This window comes from Sphaeramia orbicularis, chromosome 11 (assembly GCF_902148855.1).
Source record: "Sphaeramia orbicularis chromosome 11, fSphaOr1.1, whole genome shotgun sequence".
Lineage (NCBI taxonomy): Eukaryota > Metazoa > Chordata > Actinopteri > Kurtiformes > Apogonidae > Sphaeramia > Sphaeramia orbicularis.
Genome location: NC_043967.1, coordinates 52,095,546 through 52,120,223, shown reverse-complemented (window position 1 = coordinate 52,120,223; position 24,678 = coordinate 52,095,546). Strand labels below are relative to the sequence as shown.

General features: G+C 37.8%; 4 protein-coding genes across 6 annotated transcripts; all 4 read left to right on the top strand.

Moving 5' to 3' along the window:
* The first annotated feature begins 330 nt into the window (after positions 1–330).
* On the top strand, positions 331–3,766 carry LOC115428072 (gastrula zinc finger protein XlCGF57.1-like). Its single transcript, XM_030146895.1, has 2 exons — positions 331–825; positions 1,621–3,766. Exons 1-2 carry the CDS (start codon positions 630–632, stop codon positions 3,315–3,317), a joined length of 1,893 nt encoding a protein of 630 aa, XP_030002755.1. The 5' UTR covers positions 331–629; the 3' UTR covers positions 3,318–3,766.
* Positions 3,767–5,346: 1,580 nt separating this feature from the next.
* On the top strand, positions 5,347–10,181 carry LOC115428107 (zinc finger protein 569-like). The gene is made up of 2 exons (XM_030146944.1): positions 5,347–5,826; positions 7,376–10,181. The coding sequence occupies exons 1-2, from the start codon at positions 5,646–5,648 to the stop codon at positions 8,401–8,403; spliced, it is 1,209 nt and encodes a 402-aa protein (XP_030002804.1). The 5' UTR covers positions 5,347–5,645; the 3' UTR covers positions 8,404–10,181.
* A 4,453-nt stretch (positions 10,182–14,634) lies between these two features.
* Positions 14,635–16,720, top strand: LOC115428114 (zinc finger protein 3 homolog). The gene has a single exon (XM_030146954.1). The coding sequence runs from the start codon at positions 14,635–14,637 to the stop codon at positions 16,300–16,302; it is 1,668 nt and encodes a 555-aa protein (XP_030002814.1). The 3' UTR covers positions 16,303–16,720.
* Positions 16,721–18,668: 1,948 nt separating this feature from the next.
* Positions 18,669–23,861, top strand: LOC115428075 (zinc finger protein 391-like). 3 transcript variants are annotated; one of them, XR_003936582.1, is made up of 5 exons: positions 18,669–19,118; positions 20,250–20,462; positions 21,381–22,757; positions 23,325–23,522; positions 23,572–23,861. XR_003936582.1 is itself a non-coding variant. In XM_030146898.1 (4 exons), the coding sequence occupies exons 1-3, from the start codon at positions 18,926–18,928 to the stop codon at positions 22,736–22,738; spliced, it is 1,764 nt and encodes a 587-aa protein (XP_030002758.1). In that variant the 5' UTR covers positions 18,669–18,925; the 3' UTR covers positions 22,739–22,754; positions 23,322–23,861. The 3 variants fall into 3 exon arrangements, 2 of the variants coding, with proteins under 2 accessions (XP_030002758.1, XP_030002757.1); XM_030146898.1 differs by having other exon boundaries at positions 21,381–22,754; positions 23,322–23,861; XM_030146897.1 differs by having other exon boundaries at positions 23,325–23,861.
* The last annotated feature ends 817 nt before the right edge of the window (positions 23,862–24,678 follow it).

Genomic DNA, 24,678 nt, shown 5'->3' with positions numbered 1-24,678 from the left:
TTCTGCGCCGATCGGTTACAACATTGTGACTACTACATAACAGCATCTCTATTCTTTGTCCTGTGCATCTAGTAAATTGACAATAAAAAAAATACATCTTTGAATCGATGATCTTTTAATCGTTGATAGAGAAAGATTGGAGTGGAATAACAACACAAAACGGATGTTGAGTGTATAAAGTATTTTCTTTCCGTGCAAAACAGAAAAATGTGTTACACATATTTTATCTTCTCTGTTCCAACGCCACAACATTTTATTCTCAAAGGTGCTACAGAAGCTGGCCGAAGTACTTCCGGTTTTGTGTTACTCAAACCGACGACGAAGAAGAAATTCTGCCAGACACCGGAAGCGTTAGCTTGTTTTGTGTGAAACTTTAAACGGTTTGTTTCTAATGAAAATCCTCCTGTAAAGTGTTTTTTTTTTCAGTTCATCCGAATCAGCAGAACCTCGGATAAAATCAACCGACTGGACTTTGTTCTGTTCATATTCTGTCTGCTTTACTCCCGATTTATCTCCTATTAACTCAGTGATGCTAAAGTTAGCTTAGCTCGGTAGCTGCTAACAGACCTGTCAGGGTGTGATGGAGACAAACTGTTTCTGATGGAGTTTGTGTGAAGAAAAAGTGAAAAATGTCCCAAAACGTCCAGATTCTGAGATCGTTGGTGGAGCAGAGACTAACTGCAGCTGCTGAAGAGATATTTGGGCTGTTTGAAAGAACCATAGCAGAGTACGAGGAGGAACTTTGTCGAACTAAAGAAGAAAACCAGAGACAAAGACAAATACTGGACGAAGTTTGGAACGAGAAAGTTCTGATGAAGGAAACAGGTTTGGTCACATCGATGTCTGTATTTTCAACTCTATGATTAGTAATCACCATAGACATTAATGTGTTTAACGATGTATTTTTGTCTCAGCATCATACATCACTACTCTAGCGATCATTACATCACTGGTGTGTTTCTAGTAGTAATTTATTTATACAAAGGCAGAGCGTGACATATGAAGAAGAGACATTTATTGAACACAAGAACGCATTGAAATGTACTCACTCTCTGCTTTGAATGCTTTGAAAGAAAGAATGCAGTGATAGATTTGATATAAATTATGAATGAAATGACTGATACTCAAAATGATGTGGAAATATGACATTTTCTGTTGGTGTTTGTGTAGGTAAATGGAAACAATTATAATGCATATGCAAATTAACTGGTCAGCTCAAACAATCACAATAAGATAATTATGTGATCATTGTGAAGGCCAGTGTTTGTGGTTTTAATCCAGTGTTGTAAACCTGACTTTTTCTGCTGACCCACTTTTTAAGAACAAGGACCCATCATAACCCAGTTCACAACAAACTTAATCTACATGACTAGTATTGTTGCATCATCCATTTGCTTTCGTCATGTTTTATATTTTGTTGTTGTTGTTATGTCATTTCATTCCTGTTTTATGTCTTATCTCATTTTTGTCATAATTACATCTTTAGTATTATGTTCATCTCACTTCATCACTGAAGACTGATTACTGTTTTTGCTTAATGTAGACATTCAGGAAAAGCTGAGGTTTCAGTATCATAATATTTCAGTAACATGTCTTGTATTTATTTCATGTGTCCTGCAGATGTTCATCAGCTTTCTGAAGTTAAAGAAGAGGCTCCTCATGAGCAGCAGGAGTTAAGCCCCAGTCTGGACCAGGAGAACCCAGAGCCACATCATGTTATAGAGGAGCAGGAGGAACTATTGACCAGTCTGGAGGCTGACATTGCTAAGTTCCCATCCAGTTGTGTCCTTGTGAAGAGCGAAGATGATGAAGTGGAAGTTCAGTCGTCACAACTTCATCACAAAAGAACAGAAGGAACAGTGAACGGAGAGGAAACAGATGCAGTGGACTACGGAGGATCAGAATCAACCAGCTGCTTCCATCCACATGGAGATTTACACACACAGACTGAAGACCCTGAAGACACTGACAACAATGATGGGGACTGGACAGAAACTGGAGAGTCAGATTCTATGCCTAACACATATAATGAAACAATAGTAATGGATGGGAAATTTAATGGCAAAAAATGTTTCTTCTGCTCTCTGTGTGGCAAGAAATTTGCCAACAAGACAAATGTAAAAAGACATGTTTTAAAGTATCATACAACACGACAAATCTTAAGTTGTCCATTTTGTGGTAAAACATTTGGAGAAAAGGAGAATTTAAAAAGCCACATTGCAGTTCACACAGGAGAGAAAAGATACAGATCCTGTGTTGGGGACAAAAGCTGGCGTTTGCAAGTTAAAAGCCATAAATGCATTGTTGAGTCATTGCAGTATCATCAGAGTGAAAGTGTGGAGAAGAAAGAGCTTTTGGCCAATGGTTCAACTGAACGGATGGGAACTGAAGATGGAGGATCACAAGCAGCCATTGACCAAGTGCAGACTGAGGATTTAGAATGTAGAGCTGCTCAAAACTCATTTTGGAAGAGTAGAAGAAGATTTCACAGCAAGGGTTTTCTCGAAACAACCATGGGTTCTCACAAAGAAGAGAGACCATTTGTTTGCCAGTTCTGTGGTATTAAGTACAAGCGGTACAGCAGTCTGTCATGTCACCTGAACATACACAGAGGTGAGACACAATTCCATTGTCATCTTTGCGACCAAAGATTCACTCGCTGGTCAAAGTGGAGGATACATAAATGTATTCTCTGTAAGGCTTGTAACAGACGGTTCACTTGTCTGTCACTATTTAAAAGACATAAGTGTGGCCTTGGATCAGGTGGTGAAAACTCTGGACACACAAACACAGAATCGACTGTAGGGGACTGTGGAGGAGCAGAACCAACCAGGAGCTCAGATTCAGATCAGTATCAACAACCAGAGGGTGAGACCGAACATGGTTCTAAATCAGGGGTTAACAGTGTTTGGAAGAAAAACAGTCAGAAGTCAGGTCTAAAGTCTCAGATGAAAAGTAAAGTATCTGCAACTGACAGTAGTTCCAAAACCAATGAGAAATCACATGCTTGCTCTGAATGTGGAAAGAGATTTTGGACCAGGGCTCTTCTGCTGATCCACATGAGAGTCCACACGGGAGAGAAACCGTTCTGTTGTTCAGAGTGCGGTAAAAGGTTTTCTCAGAAGGCAAACCTGCTTCGACACATGATGAGTCACACTGGAGAAAAACCTTTCAGCTGTTCAGTGTGTACAGAACGTTTTACACAGAAAAACTCCCTTAAAAAGCACATGAATATCCACAGGAGGGAGAAACAGTTTGTCATTGGATACGGACAAGAAAGCACCTTTCAGAAAATTCATCAAAGTTCACCATTATGATGCAACAGGACAGTATCATAAAAAGGTACCAGTCAAACAATGGTAAACAATGTGGAAAACACATTTTTTACACAGAGAAATAGAGATGATGATCATGATTGTGTAAAAAAAAACCAAAAAAACATATCTTAAATTATCACAGTATCAGAAATTTGAGGTAATTGTATTAATATCTGTCAGGTTGTCATAACTAGTTCTGGGAATAATTTTATGTTTATTTATCAGACATAATTAGATTTTAATGTATTGGTTCCAGTTTATGGCACAGCACAGGAAAATAATGTTATATGGATCATTACAAAAGTCATCTGCTTCTAAGGCTAAAGATGTTCATTTTGTCTTCTGTTTATGTAAATATACTATTTTCTTTTGTTCAGACAAGGTATAGTTTTTAGATGTTACCTGCTTGACAGTCGGATGACGCTTCTGAGGAAGACTGGAGTCACAGTCGAAACTGTCAAGCAGGTAACATCTAAAAACTATACCTTGTCTGAACAAAAGAAAATAGTATATTCATCTGCTTCTAATAAAATATTGCTATAATTTCTGAAAAGAAAGTCCATTGATTAAAACATACACAGAATTTATCAAAAACAACATGTAACATTTACTATTAGTTTTTTTTTGTTGTTCAACACAGAAATACAAAGTACGAGTATTGAGTATATAATGATTGAATGAGCAATTTCCTGCAAAATTTCAACTCATTTTACTAAATTACAAAAACATACTTGAAAAGTTTATTTTTTTCTCTTTCACATCATATTTTGTTTGAAAAACGTGATGTCTCTGTCTTGAAAGTGGATTTTGTTTGTATCTTCTAAAGGTTTTTACGACAGTTAATAAATTTTTTCCACAGACAATCACGTTTTCATTGTTTTAATTTCACTCTGAATGTAGATTCAATACATTTAATTAATAATGGAGTTGGAAAAACGAACAGATATCTCTTTGGGGTTTGCTAAAGGGCACTTCAGCTGCTGAAAACGCAGTGGGATATGGCTTTATTCTCATAATTTTTTTTTTTTTTTCTGACAAAAAACTATTAGTCACTAATATACTACGCTGTAGTAGATTCATTTTATTATAAGAGACTGAACCGCATTTAAAAACAGCACTTTCACCCTTATTTCATTTGGTCCAGATTATTAGACTTTTCACTTGGGTTTAAGCCAAATTTACAGGTTTATGCAACTGCATTAGTAAATGACCAAAACACCCACCAATTATGGAAAATATTCACATAAATATGGATGTTTTGCAAAACTGTTCTCAACATTTTGGCCTCATATCCAAAGAATAAAATGGGATTTTACAGTGCTTCCAAAGAGAATATTTACAGAGATACAGTATGTTGTAAAAACAAACATCCTGTGAACACACTGTAATGGACAATGAAAATATCCACATGAGCGAGAACTAGACCATAAAATAACCAGGTGGCAGGACATTCCTGTGTTGGTCAAATTCATCAAATAACCAGGACTTCAGATCCAGACCTATGTGAACAAACACACTCTGATCTGCAGACCGAGGAGGTAAATGTTTATGTGGAAATCTGAGATGATGTGCACATTAAATTCACTCACTCACCTGACACAAAAATAAAATACATTTATGCTACACCTTTTTCTTCCTGTGTTGAGTATAATAACAGAGACACAGATATTTACTGATGATGATGCACCAGACTTTCATGAATTTAAGATTATTTTCAGGAAAAATTATTGTGCTCTAAGAGTCAAATTGTAACAAAGTACTAATCTTCATTCAAGTGATATTAGAAATGGTTTAGTTGTTGTTGTGGTAAAACATTTAGAACATGACACAAAAAATAATTAGAGTTCTAAATTAAAAGTTGACATAATCATGTGCTTCTTCTGTGCAAAAGAATAGATTACTAACAGCCAAAGGGAAGTGATGTTCTTTGTGTCTATATTCAGTTGTAATAAACCCACTGATGACGAAAGAGGGCGGTAATGGGACATTCACCATCCTAAAACCGGAAGACGAAGAAATCTGACCCGGAAGTGCTAGGTTCTTTTGTCTCTAACTTTACACGGTTTGTTTATAATGAAAGTCCTCGGTTTTCCCTTTTAAAGTCTTTGATTCATTTCGTCCAAACCAATAGAACCTTTGTAACCGGATGAAACCGACTGGATGAACTTTGTTCTGTTCACATTCTGTGTCTGTTTTACTCCCGATTTATCTCTTATTAGCGCAGTGATGCTAACGTTAGCTTAGCTCACTAGCTGCTAACAGACCTGTCAGTGTGTGATGGAGACAAACTGTATTTCTGACGGAGTTTGTTTGGAGAAAAAGTGAAAAATGTCCAAAAACGTCCAGATTCTGAGATCGTTGGTGGAGCAGAGACTAACTGCAGCTGCTGAAGAGATATTTGGGCTGTTTGAAAGAACCATAGCAGAGTACGAGGAGGAACTTTGTCGAACTAAAGAAGAAAACCAGAGACAAAAACAAATACTGGACACAGTTTTATTACATACATCAGGTTCGTTCTTTTTACTTTATAATACTGACTGTCATTACATTTATTTATTCTGCAAATGAACCAGCCAAAGTGGGTCTTTATGTCCAGATGTCCTGGTTGAACAGTATCTGACATGTAACGGTAATATAAGCTAATGTCAACCTGACGCTGTTGTAATGTGTTTTTTATATGCACTGCATATTGTTGGGTGTTAAAACAAGCCTGATAAGTGAATTCTTTATTACAGTATCGTATTTTCAAAGCTGGAGGAGTCAGAAATTGGGGTATAATCCAGCTCTTTCTACAGCTTCTCCTCTCATTCCACATCCACAGGATATTTTTAAAGGTAGATGAACCAGACCGATGACTTTGGAAAAGTGAATCCTGGTCATGTGTAGGTGTCATGTTGTAGTAGCTTCACGGCCCAAAAAGTGTCAGGTGCTGCAGCCAGAGATGGAACAATAAATAAGCAAACAATATTTGGCCAATGTCTCTTAGAATGTCGACAGTAGGTCTCGGCAACACGGCCAAAAATGATCACATTAAACATTTTCATAACAGAGTAAATCTATTATCGTCACAATAATGATCACATATTTAAGTTTAATATTTTTTTTTGTCTTGGGTGAAAGTTGAAAGAACTAAGGAATTGTTTTTTGTTTTAAATTATTCATAAAAGATGAAAACAACGTAACATAAAAACTGCAATTATTACGTATTACCAACAGTGGTTCTCAGCAGTTCAAAGCTGAAATCTTCAAGATGGTAACATGTAAGAATCATGCTATTTGATAAAACCAGTTAATTCCTGGAGTTATGCCACTTCTCTAGTCCTGATGTATGTGTCATAATAGAGGTTCTGTTACATATTAAGAAAAATGGCATTTGTTAAAGTCTGTAAGGAAAACTAATTAGTAGATTAAAAACAGTGCATTTCATGAGATCACATTTGGATCACACACTGGTGATTAACCGTAGGTGGTCTTTCTATTGCAGTTTGGGTGAAGTGATGGTGTCCATACAGCACATTGTGCATCATTATTGTTCTGTATTAAAGACCTTTAGTTGCAATACAGTTGAGCTTTAAGAATAATCCTGCTTGTTATGTATTTGACAAAACAGTTTCCTTTTATTTAATTTTCACTTCCTCTTAGTTAAAACAAACTGTGAACACTGTGAGGAAGTGGTTGATTAATCACTTAATACACTATTTGGACAGTTTTAAAACCAACCAGATCTTTAAATTTCAGTACTTTTAATTTCATTCAGAGGGAGTTTGTCAGTTTTTTTGACAGTGTTTTCATTTTAAGCATAAAAACAAGATAATGACCTACAGATAATTTTCTTCACACATGGGTTACACTTTCTCTTGTTGTGAAGTCAAACTTGACTGTTTACTGAGGTCCATTTTCCACACTAGTAAAGTATTAATGATATATGTTAATTCCTTTTTAAACAGAGAAATCCTTCACATATGTTTCTCCAAGGAAATGAAGTTCAGGGGATTTTTGCATGTACCTGGTACTTGGCCTTTTGCCATCAGTTCTCTAACAATTTCTCTGTATTTCAGTGGGTTCCGCAGATGCCGATCAGCAGACAGCGGTTAAAGAAGAGGTTCCTCCTAAGCAGAAGGAGTGGAGCCCCAGTGTGGACCTGGACCAGGACCAGGACCAGGAGGACCCAGAAGTCCACCATATTAAAGAGGAACAGGAGGAGCTGTGGACCAATCAGGAGGCTGTTATCACAAAGTTCCCATCCACCTCTGTCCCTTTGAAGAGTGAAGATGAAGAGAAAGCTCAGTCCTCACAGCTTCATCAAAAACAAACTGAGAAGAACCGAGAAGAAACTAATGTAGAGGACTGTGGAGGATCAGAACCAGCCAATAGCTTTTATCCAAGCAGTCACTTGCAAGCATATTTTGATGACCAGACTGAAGAATCTGAGGACACAGTGGACACTGATGAAGAATGGACACCGAGCAGGAGGCCTCAGCCAGATTTTTCCAAACGGGCAAAGTCTCCAGGCAGTAGTTCAAGACAGAGGCTTGTCAGTTCTTCTGAATTTGGTGAAAATAGGACACAGGTTACCAACACACCTAGAAACATAATGAAAAATAATGACTTCATTGTAATTGATATGGGAGGTAAAACAAAACGATACCAGTGCTCGGTGTGTGGTAAAACATTTGATAGAATGCCATATCTGCAAATCCACATGAGAGTTCATACAGGAGAAAAACCTTTTAGTTGCTCAGTTTGTGGTAAAAGATTTGCTGTAAAGTCAAACTTAATTCCTCACATGAAAATCCACACAGGAGAAAAACCATTTTGTTGTACAGTTTGTGGTAACAAATTTACCCAGAAGTCGCACTTAGCTGATCATATGAAACGCCACACAGGAGAAAAACCTTTCAGCTGTTCAATTTGTCACAAACGTTTCAGACAGAAAAGTCATGTTCGCAGACATATGGCAGCTCACGCAGGAGGGAGACAGTTTGTTCAATATATGGTACCAGATTTACTCATGAGTCAACAGTATGCTGTCCATGATAGGTCATTCTTTATGCCTTATGGGGGACATGGCTCCTCCAATGTATGAAAGAGAGGCTTGTCCTTCATCAATACAAGTCACAATTCACTGAAGTATAAAATGCATTCAAATGGTTTCCAGCTACTGGTTTATTCCAGTAAACAAATTTAGAGATTTGACAAACTGAGTCATTGGTGATGCCATCCGCTGGTGAGTTTGTGTCTGGTCAGTTCACTCTGCTGCTGTCTTTACCTGTGACCTTCTGGAACAGTTTTGTCTCTACAAATGTTTGATCTAAAATGTGTTTAAAGGGATGGCTGGGCTGGGAAACTGGGTATTAAACTGCTTATTATTGGCTTCTTTACAATGGTAACTCTGGAGGCCTGCATGAGGCAGCAGTGTGGACTGTGGAGTTCTGCTGAAAAGTTGAGGTGTGGACTGAAATAGTGTGTCTAAGTGGATCCATCCTCACTGTTGGCTTCTTGGTTATTCATCGAATAGGCTTTCACCATGTGACCATTACCCCAAAATCTGCTCCTCAGGGGTAGCCTAATTCCTACCATTTGGTTTTAGGTATCGGTGATTATCAAATAGCACCTCTTTTGAAGTGCTGTTGAACAGTCTAGCCCATCCATATAGGAAAATTCAGGCGCGTTCTCTAGACTACAGTTTGCAATAACAGTGATTTACAGAAGTCTTTGTCTAAATTTATAGTAGTACTTGTCATAAAGTTTAACAATTTAGATACAGTCTACATTTGCAATAGAGAGCTGGACTGTTGTGGCAAACTGTATGCTAGTCTAAAGTGGTTGACCAGTGAAAAGTGTCTTATGTGGTAAGAGAGCAGCAGCCAACTAATGCAGAATCCTTCTCATCCTCATTATCATCATATTCTGCTGCACCAAGAGAGACTTGATTAGTGCTGGGCGGTCTTGCTATAGTAGAAGATAATTTTAATTCATCTTTATTCATCATACATTCTACATTTCAGAGGGATCACACAGATTCTGTCATGAAAATTACATGTAATAGTGGTGTCCCACACTAACATTCAAAAAATGGTCAGTTTTTCAGTGTAATTTCAATACTTTACAGAGAGCATTGCACATGTAATAACCTAAGGATTTGTAGCATCACTGTTGCTAGAACAAGCCTTTCAGCTAATGAGTCTTAGTACATTTGTAACAATACTTAAGCATCGGTCTGCACTAAAGTGTTTTGGGTTTAGTCCACATTAACTTTTGCATAATGTGTTGTTTTCCTGATGTTGAAGAAATAATGAAGACTCACCACCATTAGTCCATCAACTGCAGCCTTGGCTTTGAACTCTGATGTGCAGTGAGTCTGGTTTACACAGATGTTTTAAAGGAGTGTAAAGGTTTTTTTTTGACTATTTCCTGTAGATATGATCAGTATTGTAATGATGTTAGACAAACATGCAGAGTTCCTTGACAGATACAAAAAGACAAAGTCATCATACACAGCCTCAGCCTTCAGAAAACAGGCGAAACTAGAAGAAAACTTCTACTTTGACCAAGTTACAACCAAATTTGGTTGCCTTTTTTTCAGATGAGGTTAGAAAAATTTTATCTCCTTTGGTCAGATCAACCAACCCTGATCATCAAGTACACTCTCTTTCTTCATCATGTGGTTTAGGCTGTTTATCTACAGAACTTCCAGCATAAAATGTATTATTTGTTTCCTTTGTTATTGTAATTGCTGATCTTTTGACTTTTGATGAGATTTTGCTCACTAATTTTGGTTTTCAATTGCCGTTTTATCCTGTAAATAATGACTGTCTGGTTCATCTATTCATAAAATAAACAAATAACCCAATTGGAGCAACATGTCGGTCCTAAAATCTTTCAATCGATGTTGGAAATAATTCTTAGTTAACTTTAATGTTCTTCAACTGATGTATTTCTTTCACAGTCTAATGCAGGGCAAGGGCATGGTCCTGCTAATCTGAATGGTCTTGAGTTCATGACAAACTGGTTAAACCTGGTCAGTCTGAAACTAACCCTGGTTTTCTTGTTTTTGATCATCTTCCTCCAAATCAACTACAGTCTTTTATTTTAAGGAGATGTCCTGACTTCACCTAGCTTGTGTTGGGTCAAACCTTGCGCAGTTTGTAATGAAAGTCCTCCGTTTTCTCCTGTAAAGTGTTAGTTTCAGTCCACTTGAACCAGCAGAACCTCTTTATCCGGACTGAAACTGACTGACTGGGCTTTAGGTGGGTACCACCGACATAATCAGCTACGATCATTGTGTGACCGACTTGGCCCTAGAATGCAATCATGCCTGCATATCTGTACTAGTCCACAAATTATATAATACTCATTTGATTGGAAAACTCGTCGATACCCCTTAAGACACAGGTGTCAAATGCGGCCTGGGGACCAAATTGGGCCCGCCAAAGGGTCCAGTCCGGCCCTTGGGATGAATTTGTGAAATGCAAAAATTACACTAAGAAATTAACAATCCTTTTAGTTCAGGTTCCACATTCAGACCAATAATAACATATAAATAATGACAACTACAAATTTTTCTCTTTGTAAATGTGAATATTTTCATATATTTACGCTAAAACAAAGTGTAATTTTGCAAAAAATGGGAATAACCTGAACAAATTTGAACAACCTGAAATGCCTTAAGCTTTTCTTTTTTTCTTTTTTCTTTTTTTTTTTTTTTTTTTCAATTTTAACAATATTCTGCCTGTTATTAAATGTTTTATGTATTTGTAGATCCACTGTGATCTGTAAGTTATAATGTACATGTGTAAATGAGAAACTGAGGCATAATATTGTTAAAATGACACTTATTTTTTCAGTTTGTTCATGTTATTCACATATTTTGAAAGGATAGTTTGTAGATCACAGGTGTCAAACATGCTGCCCGGGGGCCAAGTCTGCCCTGCCAAAGGGTCCAATCTGGCCCGTAGGATAAATTTGTGAAATGCAAAAATTACGCTGAAGAAATTATCAATCAATGGTGTAAAAATCATTTTAATTCAGGTTCCACATACAGACTAATAAGATGTCAATTGGGTCAGACCAGTAAAATATTATCACAATAACCTATAAATAATGACAACTGCAGATTTTATCTTTAAGTGTAAAAAAGCACATGAAAATGTTTATATTAACAAACTATCCTTTTACAAATATGTATGAATATGAACATCCTGAAATGTCTTAAATGAAGTAAATGCAATTTTAACAATATTCTGCCTGTTACTAAATGTTTTGTGTATTTGTAATTGTCATGTAAGTTGTAATGCACATGTGTATATTATAAATTGATAAACCGAGGCAGAATATTGTTCAAATCGCACTTGTTTTTCTTAAGACATTTCAAGTTGTTCATGTTATTCAGATTTATCATTATCATAATGTAATTTTACTTTTTTTATTGTTCTTATTTTACTGGTCCAGCCCACTTGAGGTCATATTGGGGTGAATGTGGCCCCTGAACTAAAATGAGTTTGACACCCCTGTTGTAGATGTAAACCTTTTCATAATATAAATTTACTTTTTTAGCTCTAAAACAGAGAAAAGTTTGGAGTTGACATTATACATATATATATGTGTGTGTATATATATATATATAATTTTACTGGTTCGGCCCACTACAAATCAAATTTAGCTGAATGTGGCCCCTGAACTAAAATGACTTTGACACCCCTGCTTTTACACTACTATTTACTTCTTGTCTTCCTCTGGGCTTTAAAAATGCCGCGTGTTTCCGATTGTACTCCCGGGCTACCCAATCAGAATCGAGTAGATACTTTAAGCCCCGCCCAGTAGGCGGTCCCTGCCCCGTAAAACTTCCTGCGTTGGAAACGCGCCTTTTGTTTTGTTCAAATAGCTTAGCTCACTACTTGCAAATAAACTTTGAGTGTGTGATGGAGACAAACGGTGTTTCTGACGGAGTTTGTGTGGAGAAAAAGTGCAACATATTCATAATTGAAATGAACGAGAAGGAACTTTGTCGGTCAGAAGAGAAAAACGATCAACAACTGGACGCTGTTTGGATCCAGGAACTCCTGATAGACACTGCAGGTTTGGACATTAACTTATCATTTCACTAGTTCTGGTTCCTTTAAAAATGTCTTTCACTACAGACACAAATGTAAATGTAAGTATTTTAAATGCATTGTCTTATTATTCCATGTAACAGTGTAAGAATGAACTGCTGCCTAAAGTGAGTGAATCATTGTGAATGTAAATAAACAGTCTACACATGGAAGACACACATCTAGAACAATGGCTCTTTAGTTTAGTTTGAATATGCAACAAAACAAAATAATCCTACTTAGTCCTTATAAACGAAACGGATGATAAGAAAACAAACAAAAAACAAAAACATACATCAATAAAAAGTATGACTTCATTTGCATATTTGAATATCTAATCCAACTTTATTTGTAAAGCACTTTAAAACAACTGCAGTGGACCAAAATGCTGTACAGAAGAATAGTTAAAACCAAAATATAAGTATAAAATACAGAATAGATTTAAAGACATAGAAACTTTACAAAAAAGAAAAATGTGCTATACAGAAGAATAAATAAAACCCAAATAAGAAGAATAAAATACAAGAATAGCTTAAAAAGCCATACAATTTAAAAACAACAATATAAATAAATAAATAGAATAGATAAATAAGAACAATAAACCACTACCAAATAAAAAAACAGAATAAAGATAATACCTTCAAACATCTCACATGGTTTCAAAAGCCAAGGAGAAAGATGGGTTTTAAGAAGGGCTTTAAAAACAGACAGAGAGGAGGCCTGTCTGGTATGGAGAGGCAGATCGTTCCATAGTTTAGGAGCAGCTGCAGCAAAGGCACACTCACCCCTGAACTTATGCATACTTTTTGGTACACTCAGGAGCAGTTGGTCAGCTGACCTGAGAGAGCTGGGGGGCCGGGGTGTGTGTGTAAGGCTGCAGCAGCTCAGAGTGGTAGGGCAGGGCGAGGCCATTTAGGGATTTCAAAGTAAATAAAAGAATTTTAAAACGGATCCTAAAATGTATGGGCAGCCAGTGGAGTGAGGCTAAAATGGGGGAAATGTGCTGGTGTTTACATGTGCTGGTTAAAAGATTGCAGGGGCATTTTGTATCATCTGAAGATGGGCGACGGAGGAACCGCTAGCCCCCACATAAAGTCCATTACAATAATCCAGCCTGGTGGTCACAAAAGCATGAATGACTATTTCAAAGTGCTGCCTAGAAAGAATTGGTTTAATTTTGGCCAGCTGCCTCAACTGGAAAAAACTGGATTAACGACTGAACTGATTTGACAGTCAAACTTGAGTTCAGCATCCACTGATAGGAGAATAGGAGTGGGAGGAAGTATAACTTATTTAATCCCACCCCTTCTCCACACAACAGTCTATCGTTTAGCGTCCTATCAGCATAATATATGAAAAATGAAGTCTCTTGGATCAGTTAACCTCACTTATCACATGCACATGTACATGCATACATATACACATATATTGACATACCAGAAAAGTAAAAAATAAATACATACATCCTTGAAGGGAACAAAATGAATACACAATTAAGTAAACAATAAGACAAAGTGAACCACAGCAATCAAACAAAACAACAAATCGATACACCAAAAAAAAAAAAAAAAACCCAAAAAACAAGAAAAAAGAGTACCTGTGTATTTTCAAACTTTATCAGCTTGATTCCTAAAAATAAGTAGCATGTCTCTATAGAACCCCAATTTACAATATACATCATGATTTGTCATGTCTAAATTTGTAGTGACACTAGCGCCTTCGAAACAATGTTGTATTAAATGCACTTTGTTGCAGGATCATCAGTCATAGATAGAGAAATTGGGTCAACAATCACTTATAACACTGATGAGTAAGGTTAGACCGACTAAACAGACACGTGAAAGTGCTACAAAACATGTGACTGACTTTTACACTATATACTGTTTCTGAATGCTTCATTTCAATGTCTTTTCATCTTGTAGCATCTTTCAGGTAATTTTTAAAATGTATTTAACATAATTTTCATTGCATCTTTTATCCTTGTTTGGTGCCCATTTGGTCATTTTCATCATTTTGTCTTCTGGTAAATATTGTGCATCTTTTTGTGTATTTTACATTTTTTTTTTTTCTTTTGTTGCATATCTTATATTTTGATCTTGTTGCCTTTTATATTTTTAAGTGGACCTGTCTCATTACATGTTTTATGTTATTGCATTTTTATGTCATTTTCACCATGGTTTTGGTGATGTCCACATCTATGAATTCCTCCAGATTGCACCCCTGAGATGCAGGAGTGTAGCCCCAGTCAGGACCAGGAGGACCCAGAACCTCCACACATTAAAGAGGAGCAGGAGGAACTGCAGGTCAATCAGGAGGCTGATATCATAAAGTTCTCATCCACTCCTGTCCCTGTGAAGAGTGAAGATGATGATGAGGTAACTCAGGCCTCACAACTTCATCAAAGACAAACTGAGGAGAACGGAGAGTACTGTGGAGGATCAGAACCAGCCAACAGCTTCCATCCACATGGACATTTAAAAACACAGACTGAAGACTCTTCTGAATGTGACACTGATGACAGTGACTTTTGGGAAAAGACCAACCAACAGCTGTCAGATTTTAAGACAAAAAAAGTCTCCCAATGTCATAGAACTGCTAACACAGACAAACAAAGACTAAAGTTAAGAAATCGTACAGGAAAGAAACAGTTCAGCTGCTCATTAGAGTCTAAACAATGTCCACAAAGGCAACATTTGGAGCTTCACACTGGGATAAAAACCAAGAAGAAGCAGAAGAATGTACAAGTTAAAGAGGAACCACAGCATAATTGGATCATTCAAGGTCCTGAGAATGCTGATATGAAATTTCCATCTGACCCTGTTACCATGAAGAGGGAAAAGGATGAAGAGGAAGTTTACTCCTCAACACATCATCAAAGACAAACTGAGGAGAACAGAGCCAACTGTGGAGGAGTAGAACCAGTTAAGAACCTGGCTCCAGGTCAACAAGATGCTATTAATGCAAAGAACTTAGCGTCTTCTAAAACTGACAACAGTACTGACGCTGACTCTTCTGATGAGGAGAACACAACACAGGTTACCAACTCCACCAAGGATGTCATGAGAACTCATAACTCGGAACATAAAATTAAACATCTCTGGCCTGAATGTGATAAAATATTTTACGGGAAGTCAGCATTGAATGAGCAAATGCAAGTCCATACAGGAGAGAGGCCATTCAGCTGTTCAGTATGTCAAAAAAGATATAGTAACTCATCATATTTATGGTCTCACATGCAAGTCCATGAGGAACAGAAACCGTATGCTTGCTCAGAATGTGATAAAAGATTTTGTAAGTCATCATATTTATTGTCTCACATGAAAGTCCATGAGGGACAGAAACCATATGCTTGCTCAGAATGTGATAAAAGATTTAGTAAATCATCATATTTATGGTCTCACATGAGAATCCATGCAGGAGAGAAACCATTTGCTTGCTCAGAATGTGGTAAAAAATTTGTCCGAAAAGAACACTTAGTAGAGCATGTGAAAATCCACACTGGAGAGAGACCTTTCAGCTGTTCAGTTTGTCAGAAAACCTTCAAACTGAAGTCTGATGTTAAGAGACATATGGTAGGTCACACAGGAGAGAAGCACTTTGCTTGTTCAGTGTGTCATAAACGATTCACTCGGAGGGGACACTTAACTATTCACATGAACTTGCACACAGGAGAAAAACCTTTCAGCTGTTCAGTTTGTCAGAAAATGTTTCTAAATAAAAGTTCCATGAGCTCGCACATGGCTTCACATGCTGAACAAAAAATGGTTTGTCCAGTATGCGGTGTAAAATTGACCCATAAGTCATCTGTGCGTCGGCACATGGGTCGTTATCATCCTTCTTTTGGAGGTGAGACAGCAGGACTCAGTAATGTAATGAAAAATGGTTTCCAGTAGGTAACGCTGGATGTGAAATGATCCCACATTACACTCCTGTATATTGTAGATTGTTGAAGTTCATATCACTTTATCAGTTACTATCACAATGTGACAAATCAAGTTTTTATTTTATTTTTTTTAAGTTCAAGAGCTGTTTTTGGTTTTAAGTGAAAGTAACCAGATGATTATTTGTAAAAGAGTAACAAGATGAAAACTGTCTTTAAAGATGTATCAAAATGAAAAAGACATTACTAGGGTTTTTATATTGCATAATGATTTAGTTTTGTAATTATATGAGATAAGTTGTCACACACGTGTCTCCATTCACCTGAATAAAAACAGCGAGTGAAACTAACATAATTGACACATTTTATTGTTATTTCCACATTTTTAACAGTTCTCCACTGCTCTGAGTTTACTTAAATGGTTTATTTAGATTTTGTACCTTCACTGAATATTGAAGAAAATAAACTTTATATTGAAGTCATGTCATATCTACCATCTTCAATTATTAACAAAAGACAAACAGAAATGTAAAAAAAAATCCATATGTGCATCAGTAAACAATTATTAGACAACTGCAGGTTATAATATTGTTAATGACAGTTATTTGTTTCATCAACATCATGACAGCCCTAAACATCACAAGAGAAAAACACATCTGTAGCCTCAATTTTGTGATATTGTTCTTTGGGTGATTGTATTTTGATGTTGGTAAAACCTGAGTTCCTATTCACACTGAGATTCTGTTATATCTGATAGTTGTGCCTTCATAAAATGTGGAGTGAATTTACACCAGTTTTTCATTCTTTATGTGACATAATGGTATATATTATTAATCCTACACAATACAGTATTGTAGACTCAGGATTTTAGACTTTTTATAAGACCCCAGCAGTTGAAAACCTGATTTTAACACATCATCACTGAAATACAGACCATTCAGATATGGGGGTTACTCTCACAGCATTAAGTTTACATTCCTTTTAGAGTGAGTTTTTCCCTTTATAGTTTCACAAGAGAGACAGGAGAAGCTGATGTTTGAACAATGATCTTTGTTTTGTTTTTTTTGAGTGGAATGTTATTATTCAAGATTCATTTTATTGTCATTCAAACACAATACCAACACTGATACAGTGCAGAACGAAATTACATTCTATCGCCTTTTAGCATAGACACAAGAAAATATAAAAAAAAACACCTTAGCAGCCAAAAATATATAAGACAATAAAGCATAAAAAGGCAATAGATTAAAACCACAATATAAATATAACAAGTAATAGATAGAGAAATGTTAAAAATAATTGCACTCAAAGATTAAACCTGAGAGGAGGAACTGTGTGGCCTTGTTACAGAGATGCATTTAACAGTCTGGTGGCAGTTGGAAAGAAGCTCTCACAGAACCGCGCAGTCCTGGACCTCAGGCTGCGGTACCTTTTACCTGAGGGCAGAAGGGAGAACAGGCAGTGGAAGGGGTGAGAGGAGTCCCTAATGATGTTTTAGGCTCTAGACAGACTGTTGTTTGGCCAGGTCCTCAACAGGTGACTGTGTGACCCCTATAGTCCTCTCAGCCGATCTCACCTCTCTCTTCAGAGCTCTTCTGTCAGCACCACTGCTGCTCTCTTACCAGAGAGAGATGCTGTTTGTCAGCACACTCTGTACTGTGCCTCTGTAGAAGGTGGTGAGTACTGCTTGGTTCAGCTGTGCCCTTTTCAGCCTCCTCTAAAAGTGCAGACGTTGGTGAGCCTTCTTAACCAGCGAGGAGATGTGCAATGACCAGGTCAGGTTATTCATCACATGAACCCCCAGGAATTTCATGTGCTGAACAGACTCCACCGCAGTGTTGTTAATATAGACTGGGGTATGTGTGGGCCTCTTCTTCCTGAAGTCGACAACCAATTCCTTGGTTTTATTTGACATTCAAGAGCAAATTGATGTTACTGCACCATTCTGTGAAGAGTTTCACCTCCTCCCTGTATGGTTTAAGAAAGTAGTGTTAAGTACATTCAGAGCAATAACACCCTCAGATCTGCAGCTTATTGTAATGGGAGTATACTGTGAATCTCTTTAACTAATAAAAGTAACAGAACTAAACTAACCAAAATAAATAACAGCAATAACATCTAGTGTTTCATTTGTCAATAACTCTGTTGGTGTCTCTTGTCTTTTATTCCTGTCAGGTTAAGTTAGAGCTGAATAAAAATGAATCTTATGGGAGGAATAAATATATGCATAAATGGACTGCAGTAAATAAGGTATTAATATCCGGTCTGTATTGTGTCCTTCACCTAACCCTTTATCTTCTACAATTATTTCATTTATGACGCCTGTCTTTCCACCTCCAGACCACTTGATGACAGTACTGAGCCAAAAAAGTCACGAAGAAGAGCTTTCAATTATGGGAGACTCGACAAATCGGTTCATATCGAACCCTTTTGAGTCCACATTCTGTCCACCCGAACCAGCAGAACCCTAGTGCGTTCGGGTGAACCAGACGAACTGGACTTTGTTTTGTTCACATTCTGTTTGTGTTTTATTCTCGATTTATGTCTTATTAGCTCAGTGATGCTGAAGTTAGCTTAGCTCTCTAGCTAATGGACATGTCAGTGTAGTTAATGGTGTTTCTGACAGAAGTGCCAAAATGTCTAAAGTTCAAAACCTGAGATCGTTGGTGGAGCAGAGACTAACTGCAGCTGCTGAAGAGATATTTGGACTGTTTGAAAGAACCATAGCAGAGTACGAGGAGGAACTTTGTCGAACTAAAGAAGAAAACCAGCGACAAAGACAAATACTGGACGATGATTGGAACCCAAGAAGCCTGATTCACAGGGAAGGTTTGGACACATTTATGTCTAATTGAACCCAGCTGTCCTGTTATCCTGTGTTATATTACATTTATGACTCAGTTGTAATGGCACATATCTGGTTGTCAATACCCATAATGTACAAATACCTGCATTTTCACCCATTCCTGTTTTAAAATCTATGGGAGCATTCCCACCTATTCAATGATGCAGAGTTGTACATTAGCATTAACCTCCATGTTTCTGCTTCTAAATAGAGGTGTTCAGTTCACCTATCCTTCAGTCAGATTCTGCTGTAATGGATTTACTAGCGCTCTGAGACAAATAAAACACAACACTCTGATCGAGGGATCACAATTTAACTTGTATTCTTGCAAGAACAAAGTGAGACAATACAAGCACAGAGCAACCTTGTAAATGTCTAAACTGGGCTGGCTGAAGTCCAGCTTCAGTGCATTCTACAAAGGTTACACGATGGTAATAAATCTAGTTGGCATTTACAATGAGCACGGACAGATGCATTCTTCAGCTTTCTTTCTCAGCATTCAGCAGTAAAGTGATTGACAGCAAGCAGCTGAAAGTAAAAAAATGATAACCAACACAGTCTCTGTGGCATCAGCCTTTTGAGTGACAGTTAGCAGTTGCTAGTGGACAGATTTTCCTGCACACTGCAAAACCCCATTTTCTTACATTTGTTTTAGAATCCAAAATAACACACTAAAACATCACAGTAGCACAACAATACAAGGTTCAGGATCTCTTCAGGGCTTCATTTCCTCATAGGAAAGGAAAGTATGACCACAAGAAAAGAAGAGAAAATATTCTAAATATAGCATACCTGTAAGTTTATACTGTTTTAGGTGGGTTTTTATTAGATGTTAAAACCAGAACAAAACTTAAATTCACCCAGTCAGTCTCAGTTGATTCTGAAGAAGACGGATGCCCTTGAACTACTCCTGTCTCACATCCACACATGGACATTCAGACACTTATCTCCTCCTTCTCAGCTTCTTTCCCTCATTGTAACTGTTTTTCAGAATTATGCAGTGGGGGGAGTTAGAGTCAAAATGGGGATAAAGTTGCACTTAAATAATGATGTAGAAGGTAGTAGATCTAGTGTCAAAATCAGGTGTTTCATTATCATGTTTGTATGTATTTCAGGAAGTTCTTCAGATGTAAATGAGCAGTCAGTGGTTAAAGAAGAGGTCCCCCCTGAGCAGCAGGAGTGGAGCCCCAGTCTGGATCAAGACCAGGAGTCTGGCCAGGAACCAGGAGGTCCAGGGTCCCCTTACATTAAGGAGGAACACAAGCAACTGTGGACCATCCAGAAGGGAGAACAGCTTCAAGACCTAATGCAGCCAAGAATAGATTCAGGTACACAACTTTTCCGCTAGCACTGCCAAGATGTTCTGAGTTCTCCTTCACTAGATTAATTCCCAAGAGGACTTGGAACACTAGACAAATTCTACCGTTCTACCAACTGAAAAAACTGTTGAGTGTATGAATAACAACAGCTATTGAAACTGTGCTGATTGCCATTATATCTACAGTGTTTTTCATTGTTTGATAATGCCCACTTTTAATCACATGTTTAACCTAACAGTATTTGAGCCTAGATCTCAGCAGTATAGCTATAAATATTACCATGATAAAAATGTTTATTACAGTCAGAAAAGCTAATTATCATAATGGATTAGATTTATATAGTGCTTTTCTATGAACGCGTACTCAAAGCGCACAGTGGATCCATTATTCATTCACTGTCACATTCCCCCTCTGGTGGTAAACTACATTTGTAGCCACAGCTGCCCTGGGGCAGGCTGACGGAAGCGTGGCTGCCAATCCACACCTACAGGCCCTCTGAACATTCCAAGGACACAACAGCACATGATTGGGACAGAGCAGGATTCAAACCCCCAACCCTTTGGTTGTTGGACAACCTGCTCTACCATCTGACCCATGGCCGCCAATAAATGTCAAGTCATTATTTCTTTCGAGTTGAAAGGCTAAATTTTTGGTTCTGAAAGGTATAGAAATCAGACATTCTTGTGTTTTTTTTATTTCTCATAGAAGATGCAACAATAAATGCAGGGTGTAACTGGACATGTGCATGTTTTTACCTCTACTTAAAGGTGTCAGTTGACAGAGGTGAAAGTTGTCAAATTTGTCAGCTTTTCAGAAATACCTCAGGTGTTAGGGGAGTGTTTAAAATAATGGCCAGTTCTTAATGAGTCCAATAGAAATAAAAACACGTTCTGAAGCTATTTCCATGGTATTTTGTGTGTATTTCAGATTCCTCTGCAGACATCCACCAACTGTTGGTGCTTAAAGAAAAGGTTCCTACTGAGCAGCAGGACTTTAGTCACACTTTCTGTCTGAACCAGGAGGACCCAGAGCCCCTCCGCTTTGGAGAAGAGCAGGAGGAACTCTTGACCAACCAGAATTCGGAGGACTGTTGTGGATCAGAACTAGCCAGCAGCTTTCATCCATATAGCCTTGTACAAACACACACTGAGAATATGACTCGACTCTCTTCTGACACAGAAGTCAGTGATGAAGACAAGGAGGCCACAAATGATCCTCAGACCAGTTTAACTTTTGGAACCAAAAGAAGATGTAATCTATCTGTGAAATGGTTCAACTGCTCTGTGTGCGGTCAAAGGTTTCGCCAAAATTCAACCCTGAAGGTTCATATGAGAACACACACAGGAGAAAAACCATATTGCTGCTCCATCTGTGGAAAAGGATTTTCTCAAAAAGGAAATTACAATGGTCACATGAGGCGTCACACAGGAGAAAAACCTTTCAGCTGCTCCATCTGTAATAGGCACTTCAGATTTCGTGGAGACATGAGCCGACATGTAAAGAAGACCCACACAGGAAAGAAAAATGCATGGTTAAAGGTTAGTGATATGAATCTTAGAAACTTGGACGAACCTTTACGACTTGAAGTCAGAGCTTCGGGAGTTGAGAGTAACGTCACTGAAGACTTGAAGGAGAGCAGAAAGCAATCAAATGGCTGGAACAGTCCCCCTCTTAATGATCTGAGCTGTAAAACTGGTAAACAGTCATTTTTTGAATACAGTCAAAAACATAGACAAAAATCAAAACACAAAGTCCACATGAAAACCCATACAGGAAAGGAGACATATATGAACACTAGCGATAACCTTCACCAGGAGTCAAATAGACTTACAAACTCCGATCCAGATGAACATTTACTAGCTAAAATCATGGACAGACCTTCGGGAGTTGAGAATCAAGACAGTGATGCTGGTTGGAAAGAGAGCAGAGAACCTGGGTTACAGTCAAACACCCAGACTAATGATGAACTGTCTTACTCTCAAAATGACACTACATGTAACAGTCCTAAAAAATCATATCACTGCTCTGAGTGTGGCTACAAATTTGGACAAAAACCACACCTAAAAATCCACATGAGAATCCACACAGGAGAAAAACCATACAGCTGTTCCATCTGTGGAAAGAGATTTTCTCAAAAAGGAAACTCAATCGGTCACATGAGATGTCACACGGGAGAGAAACCCTTCCACTGCTCCATCTGTAACAGGGGTTTCAGATTTCGTGGAGACATGAACCGACACATGAAGATCCACACTGAACAGAAAAACTTAATGTTAGCAATATAATTGAGTTGTAATGAATGAATCCTACTATATAATGCACGTTCTGTGTCCAATCGATCGATGTTGCAGCGCAGGAGGGTGTTTGTGCAGATTTTCTGTGTCTGATTGATCGATGTTGCAGCACAGAAGGGCGTTTGTACGGATTTTCCTCAGCCTTCACAGGCCCGATCGCCGCCAAACTTGCCGAATGAATAGAAACATTACCTGACTATCTACTAGGCACAATTTTATGTCCGTATTCAAATGTTGTGAGGTATGCTGGGCGATTTTAGCCTCTCTCTACTTTGAATTCTTCATCCCTGCCACCATACTCTATTTTCGGAAGTGGTTATGCTGCAATTCATGAAATTTCTGCTGCTGGCAGACGATGCTACAATGTGAAGGCTGCAGTTCACTACCGCTGGATGAATTTAATCATGCTTGACCAGCCAAACAAATACCTGCTCTTCCCTTCATGCCTCACATGTTGGCTGAAATTATTACCTGCACAATGCATGATTAAATGGTACTTTAAAAATGGATAGTGGTGGCAGACAAGTTCTACTTATCATGCTATCGGACAATGGCACCACGGGTACAATGCTGCTAGTATATTTAAATGTACATCCAGAGACAAGAATGTGGTTCTGTCTGTTTACTACACTAAACCATGAATTTTTAATATGATAATGATTTTTCAAATGATCTTTGAACATTTATTTACCTAAGGTACTTATTTATTTATTTAATTTAAGCCCACAAAGATTTCTGAATGGATCTACAGAAGCAGAAACAATAAGGCATAAGCGTAAAATCAATGTTTTCATGAATTTTATCTTTTTTTTTTTTTTTTTCAGTACTAAACTTGTGTTTTATCAGTTGGAAAAAAGAACAACATGAAATTGATGTTACACTTTAGCTACTGGACTAATCTATATTTTGAATGTTCCATAAGGAATGTTCATCTAAAGCTTGTTTTAAATGCCTATATATTCATGTTCCTTCTTCACTTAAACCATTATAATGCATCATTTGTATCTTAATGACATGGTTTCAGATTAAGTCTACTGTTCTTTCTGTTCTAAGTTTTTTGTCGATGGACTCGATTTGGTTATTGAACCTTTTTTTAAATAAAGGGACAGTCATTCATTCATCTTCTGAACCTTGTTGTCCTTGAAAGGGTTATGGGGGTGCTGGAGCCCATCCCAGCTACCTATGGGCGAAGGTGTGGTATACCCTGAATGTGTCGTCAGTTCATCGCAGAGCTGACATTTAGAGACAGACAACCATTCACTTTCACATTCACACCTACAGGCAATTTAGATTAACCATGGCATGTCTTTGGATGGTGGAAGCTGGAGTACCCGGAGAGAACCCACGCAGACACGGGGAGACACACTCAATAAACATTTTCAAGAACATCATGTTCAGTCCAGACACATCTATGGATTTGTTAGTTCAAAAGATGTAGCACCTTTTTTCTAGTTTCAAATATTCAAATATGGTGAGGAAAACTTATCCTCACTTTATCCTCACTAGGGTCGCTTTATCCTCACTAGGGTCGCTGGGGTCACTGGAGCCTATCCCAGCTACTTACAGGCAAAGGTGGGGTACACCCTGGACATGTTGCCAGTTCATTGCAGGGCTGACATATTGAGACAAACAATCACTCTCACATTCACACCTGTGGGCAATTTTTTTAGATTAACTGATTAACCTGTCAGTGCGTGTCTTTGGATGGTGGGAGGAAGCCAGAGTACCCGGAGAGAACCCACATGCAGACACGGGGAGAACATGCAAACTCCACACAGAAAGGTCCCACCTCCATTGACTGGTGTTCAAATTGAACCCAGGACCTTCTTGCTGTGAAGCACGAGTGCTATCCAGTTTTGGTCTCATACAAGGTTAATCACAAAACATAACAAGGGGATATTTAATTTAATGTTTAATTAAATATTAATACG

What these genes read in the sequence shown, in the direction of transcription:
- LOC115428072 (XM_030146895.1), top strand. Translation starts at nt 630, where the DNA reads ATGTCCCAAAACGTCCAGATTCTGAGATCGTTGGTGGAGCAGAGACTA. An exon ending in AGTTCTGATGAAGGAAACAG is followed by an intron (nt 826 to 1,620) that starts GTTTGGTCACAT and finishes TGTGTCCTGCAG; the next exon opens with ATGTTCATCAGCTTTCTGAA.
- LOC115428107 (XM_030146944.1), top strand. Translation starts at nt 5,646, where the DNA reads ATGTCCAAAAACGTCCAGATTCTGAGATCGTTGGTGGAGCAGAGACTA. An exon ending in AGTTTTATTACATACATCAG is followed by an intron (nt 5,827 to 7,375) that starts GTTCGTTCTTTT and finishes TCTGTATTTCAG; the next exon opens with TGGGTTCCGCAGATGCCGAT.
- LOC115428114 (XM_030146954.1), top strand. Translation starts at nt 14,635, where the DNA reads ATGCAGGAGTGTAGCCCCAGTCAGGACCAGGAGGACCCAGAACCTCCA.
- LOC115428075 (XM_030146898.1), top strand. Translation starts at nt 18,926, where the DNA reads ATGTCTAAAGTTCAAAACCTGAGATCGTTGGTGGAGCAGAGACTAACT. An exon ending in AAGCCTGATTCACAGGGAAG is followed by an intron (nt 19,119 to 20,249) that starts GTTTGGACACAT and finishes TATGTATTTCAG; the next exon opens with GAAGTTCTTCAGATGTAAAT. An exon ending in GCAGCCAAGAATAGATTCAG is followed by an intron (nt 20,463 to 21,380) that starts GTACACAACTTT and finishes TGTGTATTTCAG; the next exon opens with ATTCCTCTGCAGACATCCAC.